At 54.3% G+C, this 16,805-nt stretch overlaps 1 protein-coding gene across 1 annotated transcript in view; it reads left to right on the top strand.

The window, feature by feature from the left end:
* The window catches only part of CFAP77 (cilia and flagella associated protein 77), a 131,843-nt gene that overhangs the window by 64,024 nt on the left and 51,014 nt on the right, over nucleotides 1-16,805 (top strand). Inside the window, exons 2-3 of the mRNA XM_023242912.2 lie at nucleotides 8,302-8,401; nucleotides 8,909-9,137. Of these exons, the coding sequence (XP_023098680.2) occupies nucleotides 8,302-8,401; nucleotides 8,909-9,137 (329 nt within the window). The remainder of the gene's footprint in view (nucleotides 1-8,301; nucleotides 8,402-8,908; nucleotides 9,138-16,805) is intronic.

Genomic DNA, 16,805 nt, shown 5'->3' on the forward strand with positions numbered 1-16,805 from the left:
GGGGAGGGAGCGCAGGGGCCCTGTCACCGTGACCGCCTCAACGGCAGGGGCCATACATCAGTTGCGGTAACGGTCCTGGCAGCACGGAGGGAGCCCCGGGCCGCCCCAGGGAGACGGAGGAACCAGGCTGGAGGCAGAACACCAGGCAGCGCCGGCCGCGAGAGCCAGGCAAGGGCAGGTGCAGTGGGGCCCGGAGAGCTGTCCCACTGCCTGGGACTCCCTTGGCCTGGCCTGGAGAGCTGCTCCCACAATACCACCTATAACCACAGCCGTAGCCGAAGCCACACCCAGGGCCGGATGCCACCAGACCCTCCATGCAGCTCTGGGAGGCGTTCCAGGCGGGAAGCCGGGACCACACAAATTAAGCGACCTGCCCAGGGTCACACGGGGAGTGGCGGACCTGGAACTCAGTTCCGTGTGACATTAACAAGCCGGCTTCTCCCGTCCTCGTCCTCCCCTCCACACCTCCCTCCACCCCAGGGGCCGCCAGCCCAGCCCTCATCATAACCCTTGCGGTTGTAATGACACAGGAGAAGAACCTTGCCTTTGACCCTTGGCAGGTACCGTGGGGAATAGAAACTCACGCTTTAACTCTGCCTTTTGCCTTTTTAGATTCTGCAAGTTAACATCTCGACACCCTCTCCCTATCTCTAACTACACGCCCTCACGCAGTCAGTGATGTGTGTTTCCTTCCAGTATGTTTTTTCCGTGAAGCTTTCTTCACGTGGCCGTAACCATAGTATATGTTCGATTGTGAATCCTGCTGTGGTTTGTTTTTTTTTTTTTTTTTTCACTTGACATTATTTTATATGCCTTTGATCATGTAGGGGGACGTGGTCCTCCCATGCGTGCCTTTTCTGGGGTCATTATTCAAGTTCACATGCCACTCACACAAGGCACACGGTTCAAAGAACCTGGCTTCTGAGACGGTGCTGGAGTCCTTTGATGCATAATGTACCTTATTTCACGTGATTGTTTATCTGAGGTTCTCATTATGGAAATAAATAAATATCCTCTATGCTAATCAGGACCACGATTTGCATTTATATTGTGCTTTTCATTCGAGGGTCTTAAGTTGTTTTACAATAATGAACTACCCCTCCATGAGCACAGTGGTAGGTGTGTGCATGTACATGAATGGGCTTGGCTATGTGCAGATATTTATTTAATAACTACCAGGCCGTAACTGCGGGAGTTCACGTAGCCACACTTTAATGGGGTGCAGGAAAGTGAGTGGAGACTCTTCCGCTGTCGGGCAAACATTTATTTAGTTCAGACGCTGGGCTAGAGGGTCAACGAACTCCCTTCTGTGTGGCCGCCAGGAAGTGGGCGTGATTCCTTTACGGGGCTTCCTCCTGCGGGAGCGAGTTTCTAAGGTAAGTCCAGAACCCGGGCGTTGAGCTCCCGGGCTGAAAACCCATCTTGGAAACGCCCCCTGGGATGGATCCGGTCCGGGCCATCCAAGAAATAAAGGCAACTGATTTCACCCATTTTCGCCTCTTGGGAGGCAAACAGGGGCTAGTTATGAATTTCCAAACGTATATCGGGTGGGAAATTCTTAGACTTGAACTGCAAGGTCAGGTTGCTTATTTCGAAGCTGGTTCATGAGAAGCGGCTTGGGCGAGGCTCCAGGGCGAGGGGCCGTCCTTCCTGGCGCCTCAGGTGACTTCAGAGCGAGGTAGCAGCCTGCGGGGAACGCCACCTGCGCCTCTGGAAAGCCCCAGTGGTCCTCACGGCCGGCGACAGGCTGCTCCGAGGGGGCTTCCGGGCGGGGCGGGGGGCTGCCTGCCCGGCCTGATCCAGTGCGGGGGTCCAGGGCCTGGGTCCTCTGTGTAAACGGCGGATACAGCGGCGGTGCAGAAGGAGCCCAGAGAATCCCAGGGCCCCTGGGACAGGGAGAGAGCTGGCTTTAATTAGAGCTGAGAGACGGGAACTAAGTCAGCAAGGGATGACATCTTAATGAGGTTTAATGAAGCTGTCTGCTGATGGGGACAGCTGTCACCCAGAGCTGTATTCCAGCCAAGCCACTCTGTGACGGAGGAAACTCGGGGAAAGGCACAGTTTGAACGGTGCCGAGGAGGGCGGGGTGGTCTGACGCAGAGCCGGGATTCTTCTCCCACATCCTGACGCCTCTTGATTCGAGCACCTCGACCACGAGGGATCCCGGCTGCCGGGCCCTGTTTGAATAGCGGCCCATGTGTCACACTTCCCTGCCGTGCGGAGCTAAGGCGTGCCCCTTCAAAGGCCTCGAGGATTTTGCAGGAGACGTCTTAGAATTCCGCCATCAGACACGGGAAATGCGGGAGGGGGCTCGCATGTGCAGGCTGAAAGGGGTTCATGGGTCCCTTCTCTTCCCAAGCCTCCGTTTCCCCATCCGTCCACTGGAGATAATGTGACCTCCCTCCCTCAGAGAGCTGGCTGGGGGGCCTGCTGTGGGGTCAGCACGTCTGAGAGAGCTCACTTTCCCTCAGCTGCTCTGTATACTAGCCGGGTGGCCTTGGGCAGGGGTGGGGGGCTTCAGTTTTCCCGCCTGGAAATTGAGAAACCGACCTCACAGTGGGATTGGTGGAGTTCACGGAGAAGCACAAGAAGCTCTCGGGCAGAGTAAGTTCTCAGAACTAAGGTTGGCTTAGTGAGATCACATAACATGAGCCTTGGAGGAGGTGCTCAGTAAAGGTTATCTCTCTTCCTCGTTGCTTTCTCTACTTCTGCAGTAAAGAGAGTGCGGTGGTTCCAAGAGATCCCCGTGTAGGGAAGGTGCTTCCAGCCTTCATGTGGCCCAACAGCCTGTCTGCACCATCCCGCCCCAGGACCTTTGCACATGCCAGCCTGAGAGCTGTTGCCTCTCTGGGCTGTCTCTTATCCTGTTCTGGGCTGGGGGTGGGGGCAGGTTGCTTGGGGAGCTGAGTGGCCAATCGAAGCCGAGATTTGTGGCCAATGTCATCAGTTTCACGGATATCAGAGAGGGAGGGGTGGCCACGGGGAAGCAGGTGACCCACCCTCGACTTCAAATCATGTTGCATATCAATGGCAGCTGATCTCAGATGTCTGTCACGACTGGCTTGCCCACATCTGGAAGTTCGGGGTCAGGAGCTCTGAGCATCTGTTTGTCAATCCTTAGCTGGCTTCACACAGCTCCCCTGAGGTGCCCAGACACCTGCTAGACGCTTTTCTCTATAGGCTTCTAGAAGGTCTCTCTGGTCGAGCTGGGAAAGGAGGCCAGGTCCTTCCACCTCTGGCTCAATGCTCTTTCTTACTTCCAAGAAGCCCCTTGGAGAACCCTTGGCTCTCCTGCCCTCCCTGGCTGACCCACAGGAATCTTCTTCCAGTCAGGTCTCTCCAAAATGCCAATCCAAGGTTGGTGTCTTTCTTTCTTTCCCTGCCCACTTTCCCCTGACCCGGTCATGACTTTGCCATCCTGCGTCCAGGTCACAACAGGCCTACGGTGTTTTCTGAGGTGGCAGTTTTTCCCACAATCCCACTATACATGAAAACAGTGGACTTCCCATGGGGCCCTCCTGGGCATAAGGCCACCTTGGTTCTCTGGGTGGGGGGGGGGGTGCAAAGACATCCAAGGCACAGCCACTCTGCCTGAACAGCCTCTCGCCCGCAGAGCTAAGATTGGCGCACAAGGAAGGAGGATGAATGGTCCCCGGTAGTTTATGCTAGATGCCAAGTGAGTGATTAAGAGGCAGCAAAGACCCTGTGGAGTCAAATACGGGTTCCAATCCTGCCTTGGCCATTCATTAGCTGTGCAGCTTGGAGCAACCAAGGCCCTGAAGCTGTCTGGGCCGCTGTCACCTGAAAACCGGGACGGCAGTAACCACTTTGCAGGATCCTTCTAAGCATGAGACAGAGGTGATGGGGGTAAAGGAGGCTGGTGCACAGTCACCGTGGTGGTTGGGGGTGTTGGCACCAAGGGGGGCCCGTGGGCTCCTCTCACTCGCCAGCTGAGCTGGTTGGGGGTGAGTCCGCCACTCCTCTGGGCATTCACGTGTGAGCGCGGGGACCCCAGAGCACCCGGCCCCTGGGCCTAAAGGACTGAACTGCCGAGAGGGGGCTTTTAAGCCCAGGAGGGTTTGTGGATGGGTGGGACCCGGGAAAAGGTCAGGGGGCACACAGCTCTGGGGGTGTTCTGGGGCCGCACCTGAGAAGGGCCCGGGGACCCTTTGGTGCCCTACAAGTGGCCTTCTCAGATGCTGTACGACCTGCCCGAGAGGGAAGCAAGTCCAGCCGTGGGGCTGGAAGGCCAAACCCCCTTCTCCGCCGAATTCTTGGGGAGCTTCTTCCTTCTGGGTGACGCTCCGGTCTGGAACGGTCGGAGCAAATGACAAAACGAACACTCTGAGAATTCCAGACGGGACTCCGCCATTGCAAAAGCACACGGCAGAGAACCCTTTGGGACCCCACGAATTGTCTTCGTGTTGCTGCCGCCACTTATGTTTTGCCGGCGTTTACACGGTGCTTCCGTGCAGGTGTCTCCTGTGGCCATCGGGAACACATTGCTGTCTCAACCTGTGGCCGCAGTCACATCACAGATGAGCGGGTTCTGAAGGAGGACAGCAGGCGTGAAGGGCACCCACATCAGGTCAAGAAGCCTCCGACGCAGCCTCAGCCACGACGCCTGCCCCAAGGGCACCCACACCGATGGCGTTCGAGCGTCCTCTACGCGTCCTTCGCGCATCTGGCTTCTTTCGCCCCACGCTGGTTGCCATAGTGTGGGCTTTCCCAGCCTCAGCGCTGTTGGCCTTGGGGGCCGGGTAATTCTTTGTTGTTGGAGGCGAGGACCGTATTGTGCGTGGTTGGATGTTGAGCAGGAACCCTGGCTTCCACCAGCCACGTGGAAGGTAGGACTCCTTCCCACGTGGTGGCAACTCATGATGTCTCTGACACAGCCAGGTGTCCTCTGGGGGCCAAAATTGCCCCTGATTGAGAACGACTGCTATGGAGTAGTCTACAGAATGAATACATCACAACTTTTTTATACACCTTATAACGGCCACTGGGATTGTTTCCGGTACTTGGCTACTACGAACTGAGATGCTGTGAGCGTTCTCAGACGGGTCTTTGTAGGACACAGGCACTCACTTCTGTTGGGTGGGCAGGAGGGAACTGTTGGGTTATCAGGTATGTGTTTACCTTTAATAGACACTGCTAAATGGGGTTCCACAGTGGCTGTACCAGTCTGTACCTCCCACCAAGTGCATCTGCGTTCTGGTTGCTCCGCATTCTCACCGATAGCATTGAGTTTTTATTTTGCATTTCTCAGAGGTTAAGCCACTGGAAATATGGATCTTAGCCACTTGGACATCCTCTTAATGAAGTGCCTGTTCAGGTCTCTTGCTCATCCTTCCATAGGATTGTCTGCCTTTTTTTTTTCTTATTGATTTGTAGCAGCTCTTTATATATGATGGGTAAAAGCCCTTTGTCAGATACTTGCATTGCAAAAAATCTTCTCTCAGTCTATGGACTCAAATTTTTTAGAGCTAGAGGCAATCTGTGCTCCCCCAAGCTAACCCTCTGGTGCACTTGACTATTGTTACTTGTTTGATTATCCCTTTTCCAAAACAATACATTTCATAAGGGCAAAGGCTATGTCTCTGCTTTGTTCGGCTTAGAACTCCCAACACAGGGCTTGGTGCAGAGTCCGTGCAAGATATTTGTGGAGTGAAAGAATGGGTGAAACTCCCATCTGAATGATTCTTGCAGCCTAAGGCTTCCAGGTACTTTGGCAATTGTTGACTCCCAGGCAACCCTCGGTAAAAAGCGCAGAGACCCAGACACCTGCGTGCTTCTCCGCTGCCCCCACCCCCCAAGTAACAGCCAGCTCCTGAGTCTGTCTGTCTTTCCTTTGCCAGCTGGAAGTCTGCCCACCTGCACTTGCCCTGAGGGAGGCGGAGGCCTCTCCTGGAGAAGTCACATTTTAATTAACTTCCCCTGCAGTCACTAGAGAGGCCAGATCATTTTCATAAACAAATGAGAAGCCAGAGCTTTGTCGGCAGCTCGGAGTGAGTCTTGCGGAAGGAGTTCAAAGCAAACCGCCCAGCAGAGGCCCCCGTGCACTTGCCTGGAACTCAGAACTCCATCCCTCGCCAGGGAGGTGGGACCTGGGATTTGAGATGGGAAAGAAGAGGGAGAACCTCGTGCAGACGAGAACTGAGAAGAGTCTCCAAGGAGGCATTTCCTTCCTTCCGTCTTTCCTTCCCTCATTCATTCACCCCTATTTACTAGTATCTCTGCCATGCTGGGCACAGGGAAAAAGAGGAGTGAGAAGAAGAGGGGTCGGGGAGGGGCAGAGGTGCAATCTTGGCACCTTCGGCTCAGTTTTGCTGTGAACGTAAAATTGCTTTAAAAACTAAGGTCTATTAAAAAAAAAAACTAAAAAAAAAATTAACCTTAAAATAAAGACGGAGAGACTTTCCACCAGGGGGAGACCGACATCGAACTGATGGCCGTGCAATTAATGACTTGATTACACTGCCGTGTAATTCTAATGGCTTTCCTGAGACATAATTCACATACATGCAATTCACCCGAATAAAGCCAAGGTGCAACGGCTTTCAGCCCGTTCACAGACTTGTGCAATCGTCACCGCAGTCCATTTTAGGACACCTCGTAGCCATCACCCCTCCCGGCCGTAAGCAACCATTCACTTCGCTTTTCCTCCTCAAATTGGCTATTCGAGACGTTTCACGTAAATGGAATCGTGCAGGATGTGGTCCTGTGTGACTGATTCTTTCCCTGAGCGTCATGCTGGCGAGGCCCATCGGTGCCATCGAGGTACCACTGCGCAAGTTTGTAAGTGCCCTGTAGGTAGAGCTCGGGGCCCTGAGATGCCATATAACAAAGAAAGTTGTCCGGACTGAAGGCGACCTGGGAGGGCTTCCCAGAGGAAGAGGCTTTTAATCTCAGGCGTTTATTGAGAGCGCCTGCTCTGAGCCACCAGGAAAAGGGAGGCAATAAAAGCCAGACTGGCTCGTTGATATTCGTTTAACTGGTGGATCTGGGTGTGGGCTGGAGACAGACAGCTTGGGTTCGAATCCCAAATTGGCCACTTCCTGCCGTGGGGACTTGGGCAAAACTGTTTGGCCTCTCAGTGCCTCAGCTGCCTCAGCTGAGAAATGGGGATGGTGATGGGTCCTGCCTGAGAGAAGCACAGGGACAACCAAATATCGTATCTGGAACACAGTCCGAACTCAGCACGGGCTCACTGAATGTTCTAAGGGCCTTACAGGCCAGGACCTCTGACCTCAGGCAGCTGCTACTTGAAAGAGAGGCCGTGTAATTTTTTTTTTTTTAAGCTTATTTATTTTTGACAGAGAGAGAGCACGAGCAGGGGAGGAACGGAGAGAGAGCGGGGCAGAGGATCCGAAGCGGGCTCTGTGCTGACGGCAGAGATCCTGATGCAGGGCTCGAACTCATGACCTGTGAGATCATGACCTGAGCCGAAGGCAGATGCTTAACCGACTGAGCCACCTAGGCGCCCCGAGAGGGGGCCGTGTAACCTAATGGTTAAGAGCTCCGGCCGGAGGCCAAACACTCCAGCCTGTGAAACCCAGCCCATCCCGTAGGAGCCGTGGGTCACGAGCACCTCTCTCGGTGTCCTCTTCCCTGTCTATAGGATGGGGGAGTCACGTGGTTGGTAATAGACCGATTTTGTTCCTACGACCCCCTTCTCGGCGGGGCAAGGAGTTCACCCGGAGAGTGAGGAGAACTGGCCGGCCACCGGGAAGGTCATAGTGGGCCTTGTTACCATATCCCCACCTGCAGGCGAGGACTCAAGGAGCATTGACGTCCTCACGGGCTCCAGTGAGGATGATACAAGCCATCTTTGGTAGGAATGAAGAGTCAGGTAGGAAAGATGGCCCCTCCTTGAACAGGGGCCTCCAGGTGAACGTCTGTGAACCACGCCTTCCCGTGTGTCCCCTTGGGCCACTCAGTGCTGGGCCAGCAGGGCCAGGCTGGACCCCCAGGGACTGCTGCGCGCCCCTCCCCTCACACAAACGCACCTCCTCTTTCAAGGCCTCGGGGGTCCTCCTGACCCTGCTCACTTGTCCCCTATCACGAGCACACCGGGCAGGCTTTCCCGGTTGTGTCTCGATGCCCAGTGCCCCCCGCGCTCACCTCGCGCCGGAGGTGATGGCGGAGGGCAACGTCATCCTTACCCTAGTGGCCCTGAAGGTCACCCACGGGGCCTGCAGCCAAGTGAGCATCTGACTGACTCCTGTGGCTGAACTTGTCGTGATGCGGTTGGTCTGCGATTTCGCTCCTCACCTTGGCTTTCTCTCTGTCCCCACACAGGCTGAACTTGGGAAGCCCCGAGAAAGAAGTTACACTCTGCCTGGAATTGATTTCAATTACGGGCTCTACGTCCGCGGGCTGGATGGAGGGGTCCCCGAAGGTGAGCAGGCGTACTTTGGAGCCCCGGGGGGGGGGGGCATGAGCTCTCAACCTAGGCGGCTGGCCGCGCTCCAGGGAAAGAGCCAGAGAGTCCTGGGGCCTGCCCCGCAGCGTGATTCTGGTGGAAAACCGCAGTCTGGGCTTGGCCGAGACGGGGAGGTCCAGGCAGGGTCCGGGTCTAAGGTGTCAGGGACACAGCATGGGCCCCAGCCAGGGTGGAACCTGGTGTCCTGCCCCGTTTGAGCTTCGAGCACAGAATGGCCTCAGGACCAACCCTCTGACGGCCCCAAGGAGGTGAAGGCCAGGCGAACGCGGCTTGGCAAAGGATGCTCTGGTGCCCTCCGGAATCTCTGGGAATCCTGACCCCTCCCTTTCCAGAAGGCCACGCAGGGCCATCACACGGCAGGCCCCGGGTTAATGGGAGGCACACACGCACGCCCCAGTTTCTTCTCGGTCAGGTGCCGGGGCCTGACCGCCGCACCACCGTTCCGTCCCTCCCTGCCCTCAGCCCTTGGACACTGGAATGTGTTTAGGCAGCAGCCCACGTGCCCCCACGAGCTGACCCGGAACTACATTGCCATGAATCGCGGGGCGGTGAAAGCCGGCCTGGTGACTGCTCGGGAGAATTTCCTCTACCGCCAGCTCAACGACATCCGCATCAGTGACCAGGATGACCGGCACGTCAAGAAGGAAATGCCCTCCCTCCCTCCAAACATGACATTTGGGGTCGTGGCACGGTAAGTGGCCAGGACACCGGGCTCGATCCCTCACCGGGGGGGCCGGAGGGCACTCAGAGGTGACTGAACTGGGGAACCGTGTGCGGCATGGCCTTTGACTTCAGGAAGGGGGGGGGGGAGCGCTCCAGGCCTGGGCGATCGGTGTAGCTCACAAACCTTGGTCACGGTGATTGGGGCAGCAGCAAACATGCAACCCACGTTCCAACTCTGGGATGCGTGACATTCTCTAAGAGTAGAATGCGGGGGCGCCTGGGTGGCTCGGTCGGTTAAGCGTCCAAGTCTCGATTTCGGCTCGGGTCACGATCTCCCCATCATGAGTTAGAGCCCTGCATCGGGCTCCGTGCGCATAGAGGAGGCGGCTCGGGATTCTCTCTCTCAATCTGTGTCTCTCTCAAAATAAATAAGTAAACGTTAGGGGAAAAAAAAGTAGTGGGGCACCTGGGGAGCTCAGTCGGTTAAGCATCCCACGTCTGCTCAGGTCGTGATCTCACAGTCGGTGAGTTCGAGCCCCGCGTCGGGCTCTGTGCTGACAGCTCGGAGCCTGGAACCTGCTTCGGATTCTGTGTCTCTGCCTCTCTCTGCCCCTCTCTGCCCCTCCCCCGCTCATGCTCTGTCTCTGTCTCTGTCTCTCTCTCAAAAAATAAACATTAAAAAAATAAAAAAATAAATTTTAAAAAGTAGAACGTGGTTGCACGTAATCAAATCTCAACTCAAACCGGCTCGATATTTTTTTAAGTGGAATTTATTGGCTTACATGATTGAAAAGCTCGAGCACAGCTTCAGGCACAGCTGGATCTAGGTCACCAAGGGATGTTATCAGTATTGGGTATGTGTCGCCATGTCTTGGCTGTGCTTCCCAATCTTGGCTTTGTTCTCTGACAAGCTTCTGCCTCGTGTAGCTAAATGACCAGGAACAGTTCCATCCTCAGGGGGAAGGGCACAGAAGCTACGGCAGCCTTCAGATTAAGATTCCTTGGTCCAACTTTAGAGCCTTGCCGATCCCTGAATCGGCCACTGTGAGCAGGGATTGTGAAGTACACTGATTGGCCAGTTCTGGGTCACATGTCTGCCTCTGAACCAATTGCTGAGACCAGGAGATTCTGATGCCCTGATTGGCCAGGCCTGATCCCCTGCCCCTTCTTGGGCGGGGTAGGTGTTTGGGCTCACTCTCCACCATCCACATGGGGCTGGTGGTGGAAAGGATGTAGAAATCAAGGCTCTGACCCCGGAAGGAGAACAGAACACAACAGTAGGCAAAACGACAGATGTTCAATGCACCAGGGCTTCCTAACCCATGATGTGTCACAGCACAAAAAAATCACTAGTGTCTGTGCCTCGCACTGTGCAAATAAACAGAAGCGCCCGTAGCTAGCAACAAGTGGCCTGGGGCCGCCGAGCCCCAACCAGATGCCCGTGACCGAGAAGCCAATATCTTGGTCCATCTATGTGGCAGTGCCACCGACCGTCTGTCCCCAGCCTCTTTCCCACCTTCTTCCCACTGTGTCCTGGGTAGGTGACTTCCTCTGGCTCTCCCACCATACTTTATTGTTATTATTATTATTATTGGCGATGGTTCCTTCTTTATTTTTTATTTGTTCTAATTATTTTCTATTGTGGTAAGATTTACTGGGTTTTTTTTGAAGTTTTTGTTTATTTATTTTGAGAGAGAGAGAATGAGTATGAGTGGCAGGGGGTGGGGGGCAGCAGTGAGAGAGGGAGAGAGAGAATCCCAAGCAGGAACCACGCTTCCAGGGAGGGGCCTCACGCGGGGCTCGAACTCACAAACCATGAGAGCACGACCTGAGCCGAAATCAAGAGTCAGATGCTTAGCCGACTGAGCCACCAGGCGCCCCCAGATTTGCCATTTTTAAATGTACAGTTCAGTGGCCTTAAGCACATTCACACTGCTGTGCAACCCACAGCACCATGCATCTCCAGAAGCCTTTCTTCATCCCGGACTGGAACTCGGGCCCCATTTGGTACCTCTCTGTTCCTCCCTTCCCTCAGCTCTTTGTAACCACCATTCTGCTTTCCGTCTCTACGATTGTTGACTTCTGTAGACACCGCATCTAAGCGGAATCGTGCCAAATTGGCTCTTTTGTTTCTGGCTTGTTTCACTTACCGTAACGTCCTCGAGGTTCATCCACGTTGTAGCGGGTGTCCGAACCTCCTTCCTTTTCAGGGCCGAATGATATTCCACTGTGTGGATATGCCGCGTTTCGTTTCTCCGTTTATCCGTCGATGGGCATTCGGACGGCGTCCACCTTCTGGCTATTGTGAATAGCGCCGCCGTGAACACGGGTGTGCAAATACCCGTGTGCGTCCCTGCTGTCAGTTCTCTTGGGTATCTACCCATGGGTGTACTTGCTGAGTCACGCGGGATTCCAAGTTTAGTGTTTCGAGGACGTGCCATCGTGTTTTCCGCAGCGGGAGCTGCCATACTTTTGTATGCCTTCCCCCGCCTGTTCTCGCCACCCTACCTAGTAAAACCTACTCATTCTCCGGAGTTCAGCTCAGCGTCATCTCTGCGGTAAAGCTCTCCCACCTCCCATGGTCTCAGCTGTACACGTGTCTCTCACCGGAAATGCGTTTCTATTCGCCAGCCCTCCAAACGTGGAACGTGACCGTACAGACCCATTGGAAAATCATTTCTGGTCCAGTTTAACGCTCGTTGGCACACCCCCCTTCCCCCCCCCTTTGAAATAATGCCCTAAGGGCGCCTGGGTGGCTCAGTCGGTTAAGCGTCCGACTTCAGCTCAGGTCACGATCTCGCGGTTCGTGAGTTTGAGCCCCGCGTCGGGCTCTGTGCTGATGGCTCAGAGCCTGGAGCCTGTTTCCGATTCTGTGTCTCCCTCTCTCTCTGCTCCTCCCCCGTTCATGCTCTGTCTCTCTCTGTCCCAAAAATAAATAAACGTTGAAAAAAAATTAAAAAAAAATAATAATAATGCCCTAAAGTCAGTCCCTCCAAGGCAAGGTTTCCCAAGGCCGCCTGGAGTACAGAGGGACAGAGACTCCCACTGTGTGCCAGACCACTAGACTAGTCCGGGCCAGTCACCAGTGTCCCCGAGACGGCATGGTGTCTGCGAGCAGCCGTCAGCCTAGGGCTCTCGGTCCAGCGTGGTCCCCGACAGTTTCCCTCCAAGGCTTCTGTTTCCTGACCTGTGAATGGGATGTTAGAGCAGTAACGCGGCCAGCTGGGATCCTCAGGTTATGTTTGGCCTCTGTGTCGGTTTCCTTTCCTTGTCTTGGAAGGGCCTGTGCGGGGAGGCAGGTGGGGTTACTGGCCCAGCTTAGGCAGGGAGAAATTAACCGATCTCCCTAAGCTGGGTTCTCAACCTGAAGTGCCTATACTTAAGAACAAAATTTTAGAAGACGTAGGACGTTAGCCATCACCTGGTTCAAAGCCATGATTTAAAAGAAGAAAGCCGGGGCACCTGGCTGGTTCAGTGGGTGGAGCCTGTGACTCTGGATCTTGGGGTCCTAAGTTCGAGCCCTACGTTGGGTATAGAGCTTACTTTATAAAACCAGGAAATAAAATAAATAAGACAAGGAAGCAGACGTTCAGAGCGGTCAAGACACTTTCCCAAGGTCACACAGCAAGTTGGGACCAGACAAGAGTCACATCTAGAGCCAGGTGGGCGGACTCCCCATCCAGTGCTCTTTCTTGCACACTTGCCTCCTTGGGACTGAGGTACAGCGCAAATGCCCACGGTTCCCGGTCCTGGGGCTGCGTTGTTCCACGTACAATGGAAAAGCTGAAGTCAGCTGGGCTCAGAAAGGACATCCATTATCATCTGGCTTTCAATATAAAATCTTAAATTGCTATAAAACCGAGTGGCTACGATGCGAGGGTAAGGACGTGATGAAGTGCCAGCTATATCCTCTGTGATGGTAAATGGGCTTTGCATATGCAAATTGAATGGATTTTAAAATGGTATTTAATGACAATTTTCGTAGCAGACGTTAACATTAATTGCACAAAAATGAAAATGCTGCATTAGGTTGCTGTTAGCAGCAAATATCGTGGCCATAAAGCTTTATCTTTATCAACAGCAGCCCTCTCTCATGTGTCAGGGCGGCCCAGCAAATTGCAAGCCAAAGGGCTTTTACCGAACAAAAATATCCCCCAAAGCAGGCCCAAATCAGCATCAATTTTGCTTTATTTCTTCGTAAATGGAGGTTAAATGGCCGCCGGAAAGGCTTTTACTGAGCTGCTCAGCGAGCGTCCAGAACCCCTCAACCTTGCAACGTAAGTAGAAGCAGCTCCGTAATGGGGCTATTACTTTGAAGTTATGGGGCCGAGGCCCCTTTCCTAATGATCACCTTTTACAAGCCTCAATTGTATTTATTTCTTTACTTTAAAAGCATGTTAAAAAAAGTAGCAAACAAATCTGATTACACACGACTACCCGAGGAGTTGTTGGGGGCGATTTGGTCCAATAAATAAATAAACAAATGAGTACCGTTTACTCACAACTACAGATATGTTAAGAAATAATAATAACAAAATACACAGAAAAGCCACTCGAAGCTCGGGACGCTCCCGAGCGTGTGACCGCCGTGTGAGATAAAACTCTGACCCCAGCTCTTCTCCCTGTCCCCCGGATGTCAAATCTCTTACCCTTTGACGTATTTCACGATGGACGGGATGACGGAGTCCGTCCGTCCTTCCACTTGGCTGATTTGGTTTCCAATTCACACTGCTTTGTCACAGATGGTCACTAAATTGGAAAGGTGCATTTCAGTCCACGAGCTGGTGTGGCTAAAAGAAAGGGGAGGCCCCAAGCCATGATGGGGAAACGGTGCCCGTGTGGCCATGCGGTCACGAGCGGGGAGCCACGGCCAAGTCAGCCCACAGAGATGTTTGGCCCATCCAGTGACGAAAACTGTGAATGAGTTGCCACGTTTATTAAAAAAAAACCTTTTTTTTTAATGTTTATTTTACTTTTGAGAGAGAGAGAACCAGCCGGGATGGGTCAGAGAGAGAGGGGGACAGAGGATCTGAAGCGGGCTCCACACTGACCACAGAGAGCCCGATGTGGGGCTTGAACCCACAAACCGCGGGATCATGTCCTGAGCCGAGGTCGGACACTTAACCGACTGAGCCACCCGGGCACCCCATGAGGTGCCACATTCAAAAAGCCAGGAGATTTCATAAAAACAACAACAACAACAAAAACCTGGATTTCCCGCTTCACCTAAAAAGCCAGAAGCCCAGGGGCGCCTGAGTGGCTCAGTCAGTTAAGCGTCTGACTCTGGATTTCGACTCCAGTCATGATCTCGCGGTTTGTGAGATCGAGCCCCGCATCGGGGTCTGTGCTAATGGCTCGGAGCCTGGAGCCTGCTTCGGATTCTCTGTTTCCCTCTCTCTCTCTGCCCCTCCCCCACACTGTCTCCCATTCTCTCTCTCTCTCTCTCTCTCTCTCTCTCTCTCTCTCTCTCTCTCAGTGAATAAAGTGAAAGATTGGACGCCCTGCACCCAGGGTCTGCGCTCAGGCACCAGGGGCCAGAGCTGAGAGGCAGTGCCCCTTTTGGACAGGTTCCCCACCCCCCTGCCCCAAGCCTGGCTTCTCCCATCTTTGCCATTTGTCTGGTCCTCGTGGGCACTGAGTTTGCAGCTGCTGGTGTCGACTGGTCGTCCTGATCCCTCAGCTACCTGCTGCCTCTCTTTGTCCCCTGATGAAGGTCGGGGCCACCACGAACAGAAGCCGCTCTGCGCTGAGTGTACGAGGCAGGCATTTTGTGTGTGTGATCGCTGATGCTAATCTCAGTCCTACGAGGCAGGTACCATGCCTCCGCCTGACATCTGCTTCACGGTCCAGGAAAGGGGGCGCGCAGGCCCCGCTGCTGGCCGCACGGTGGCAAAGCTGGACTTGTTCCCCGTCCGGCTGGCCGGCTTTGAGGACCGCACCTCTAGGATTGGGCAGCTGGAGACAGCCCGTGCCTTACCGCTCTGCTGTTTCGCTGTCAAATCTCAGACTTCAGGTCAGGGAAGGATTTTAAATTCTTATTACCCACGTGTAGGGCCGTAACACGAATCTCCAAGCATGCTGCGACCCAGGGTCCATAAACAGATATGTCTGGAGGCCAGAAATGTAACTATTAAGGAAGCACTTAATTATTGATGCATTTTAACAAGTGTTTGCAAATGCTCCCATGCCCTTGGCACATCTTAATTGTTACTGCTCCTAATTGGTCCAGCGTTGTCGATTATGATGAGTCAGGGACTGGCGGGGAGGGGGGAAGCAGCAAGAGCGGGGCAGCAGCTGGTGCTCCCGGAAGGTTCTGGGCGCCCGGAGCCCCCCACCGTCCTGCCTGGGAGCTCACGCCATACACGAGGCAAGGCTGCTAGCCGGGGGGTGGGGAGGGTGGGGGGGGACCCATCACTCAGTCAGTAAGCAAACGGCCACCGCGTGTCTGGGTATGACACGCACCAGATGAAGGGTAGGTAGCCCGTGAGCCAGTAATGCCCCGAACCAATAATGGCAACGAGGCTTTATTGTTATAACGACGTGTCAGGCGTTGTGCTGAGCGCCTCCGATGCACCCCGTCCTTAAATAACTCTGAACAGCTCAGTGAGTGCCACGTTGGGACTCCTACCTGCCCGTCTTGCAGAAGAAGAGACAGAGGGTCAGAGAGGTGAAGTGATCTTCCCCTGGCTGCGCTGCACTCGTGACGGTGACCGTGGCAGTGAGCTGCTTGCCTCACAAACACAAGGGTGGAGGTGATACGCTTAGTTTTTTTCTGCACTTGAGGGGGGCTGAGACAGAATGTGTATGTACACTATACAGAGAGAGTACGGCCGTCCTGTCTGGATTTTTCTTAAAGCCTTAAAGTTAATCTCAGCACGGTGAGCTTCCCCTCTGATGCGCCCTCCCCTTCCCCTTGCCCTTCCCCTTTACTGGCTCCCCACTTCCTGATAGACAAACTCCTTGAGGGGGCACCGGGAAGGTTCACTACACTAGATGCTCCAAGCCTGCTGTGCTCACCTCGGTGTCCCTGGTGCTGACCACAGTGCCCTTGCTGAAGGGGCCCTCGGGAAATCCTTGCCAAATGAACGCACGAGCGAGTGGCCACGTTGGAATCTGAGTGGGAAGCCGGCAGCAACGTGCGACTTTCGTAGGATACTTGGCTCATCCGCCAATTAGGCTCGTCTAGACCCTCCCCCCCCCCCCCGCCCTCCATCCTGGTGCTGAGCGCGTTTATGCTACCAGCCCACCCTCTGTCTGTGCTGCTTGCCCAGCTATCAGATGCATCATCAGCCTGACATTGACAAATGTGAAGGATGGAGGAAATTTTACAGGCTGTTAAAAAATGTTTGCTGCCTGACAGGTTTTTTGAATCTCTCTGCCAAGCTGATTTATTTTACAAATTTACAATGGGCCCATCAATCACTCCGGGTTATTTTGTTTCTCCCAGAGCTGACGGCCAAAATCCAAGCCGCCCGCCCGAACTCCTATAAAATGATAATAAGCCCCTTCCCAGACGACCGTCCCGGGGTGGCAAGACAGGTTCCCAGTGGGGAGACCTGCTCCAGATTTATGGGTGGCCCAAAGCCCGGCTGAATGAAATGGGGCTGACCACAAGGGGGAGCGTGTGGGTCTCGCAAAGACCCCCCCCCCCCCCCCCCCGCCCCACCTCCGCCCCAAGACTGAACCTGAAATGCAC

Source organism: Felis catus, chromosome D4 (assembly GCF_018350175.1).
Source record: "Felis catus isolate Fca126 chromosome D4, F.catus_Fca126_mat1.0, whole genome shotgun sequence".
NCBI classification, from domain to species: Eukaryota; Metazoa; Chordata; class Mammalia; order Carnivora; family Felidae; genus Felis; species Felis catus.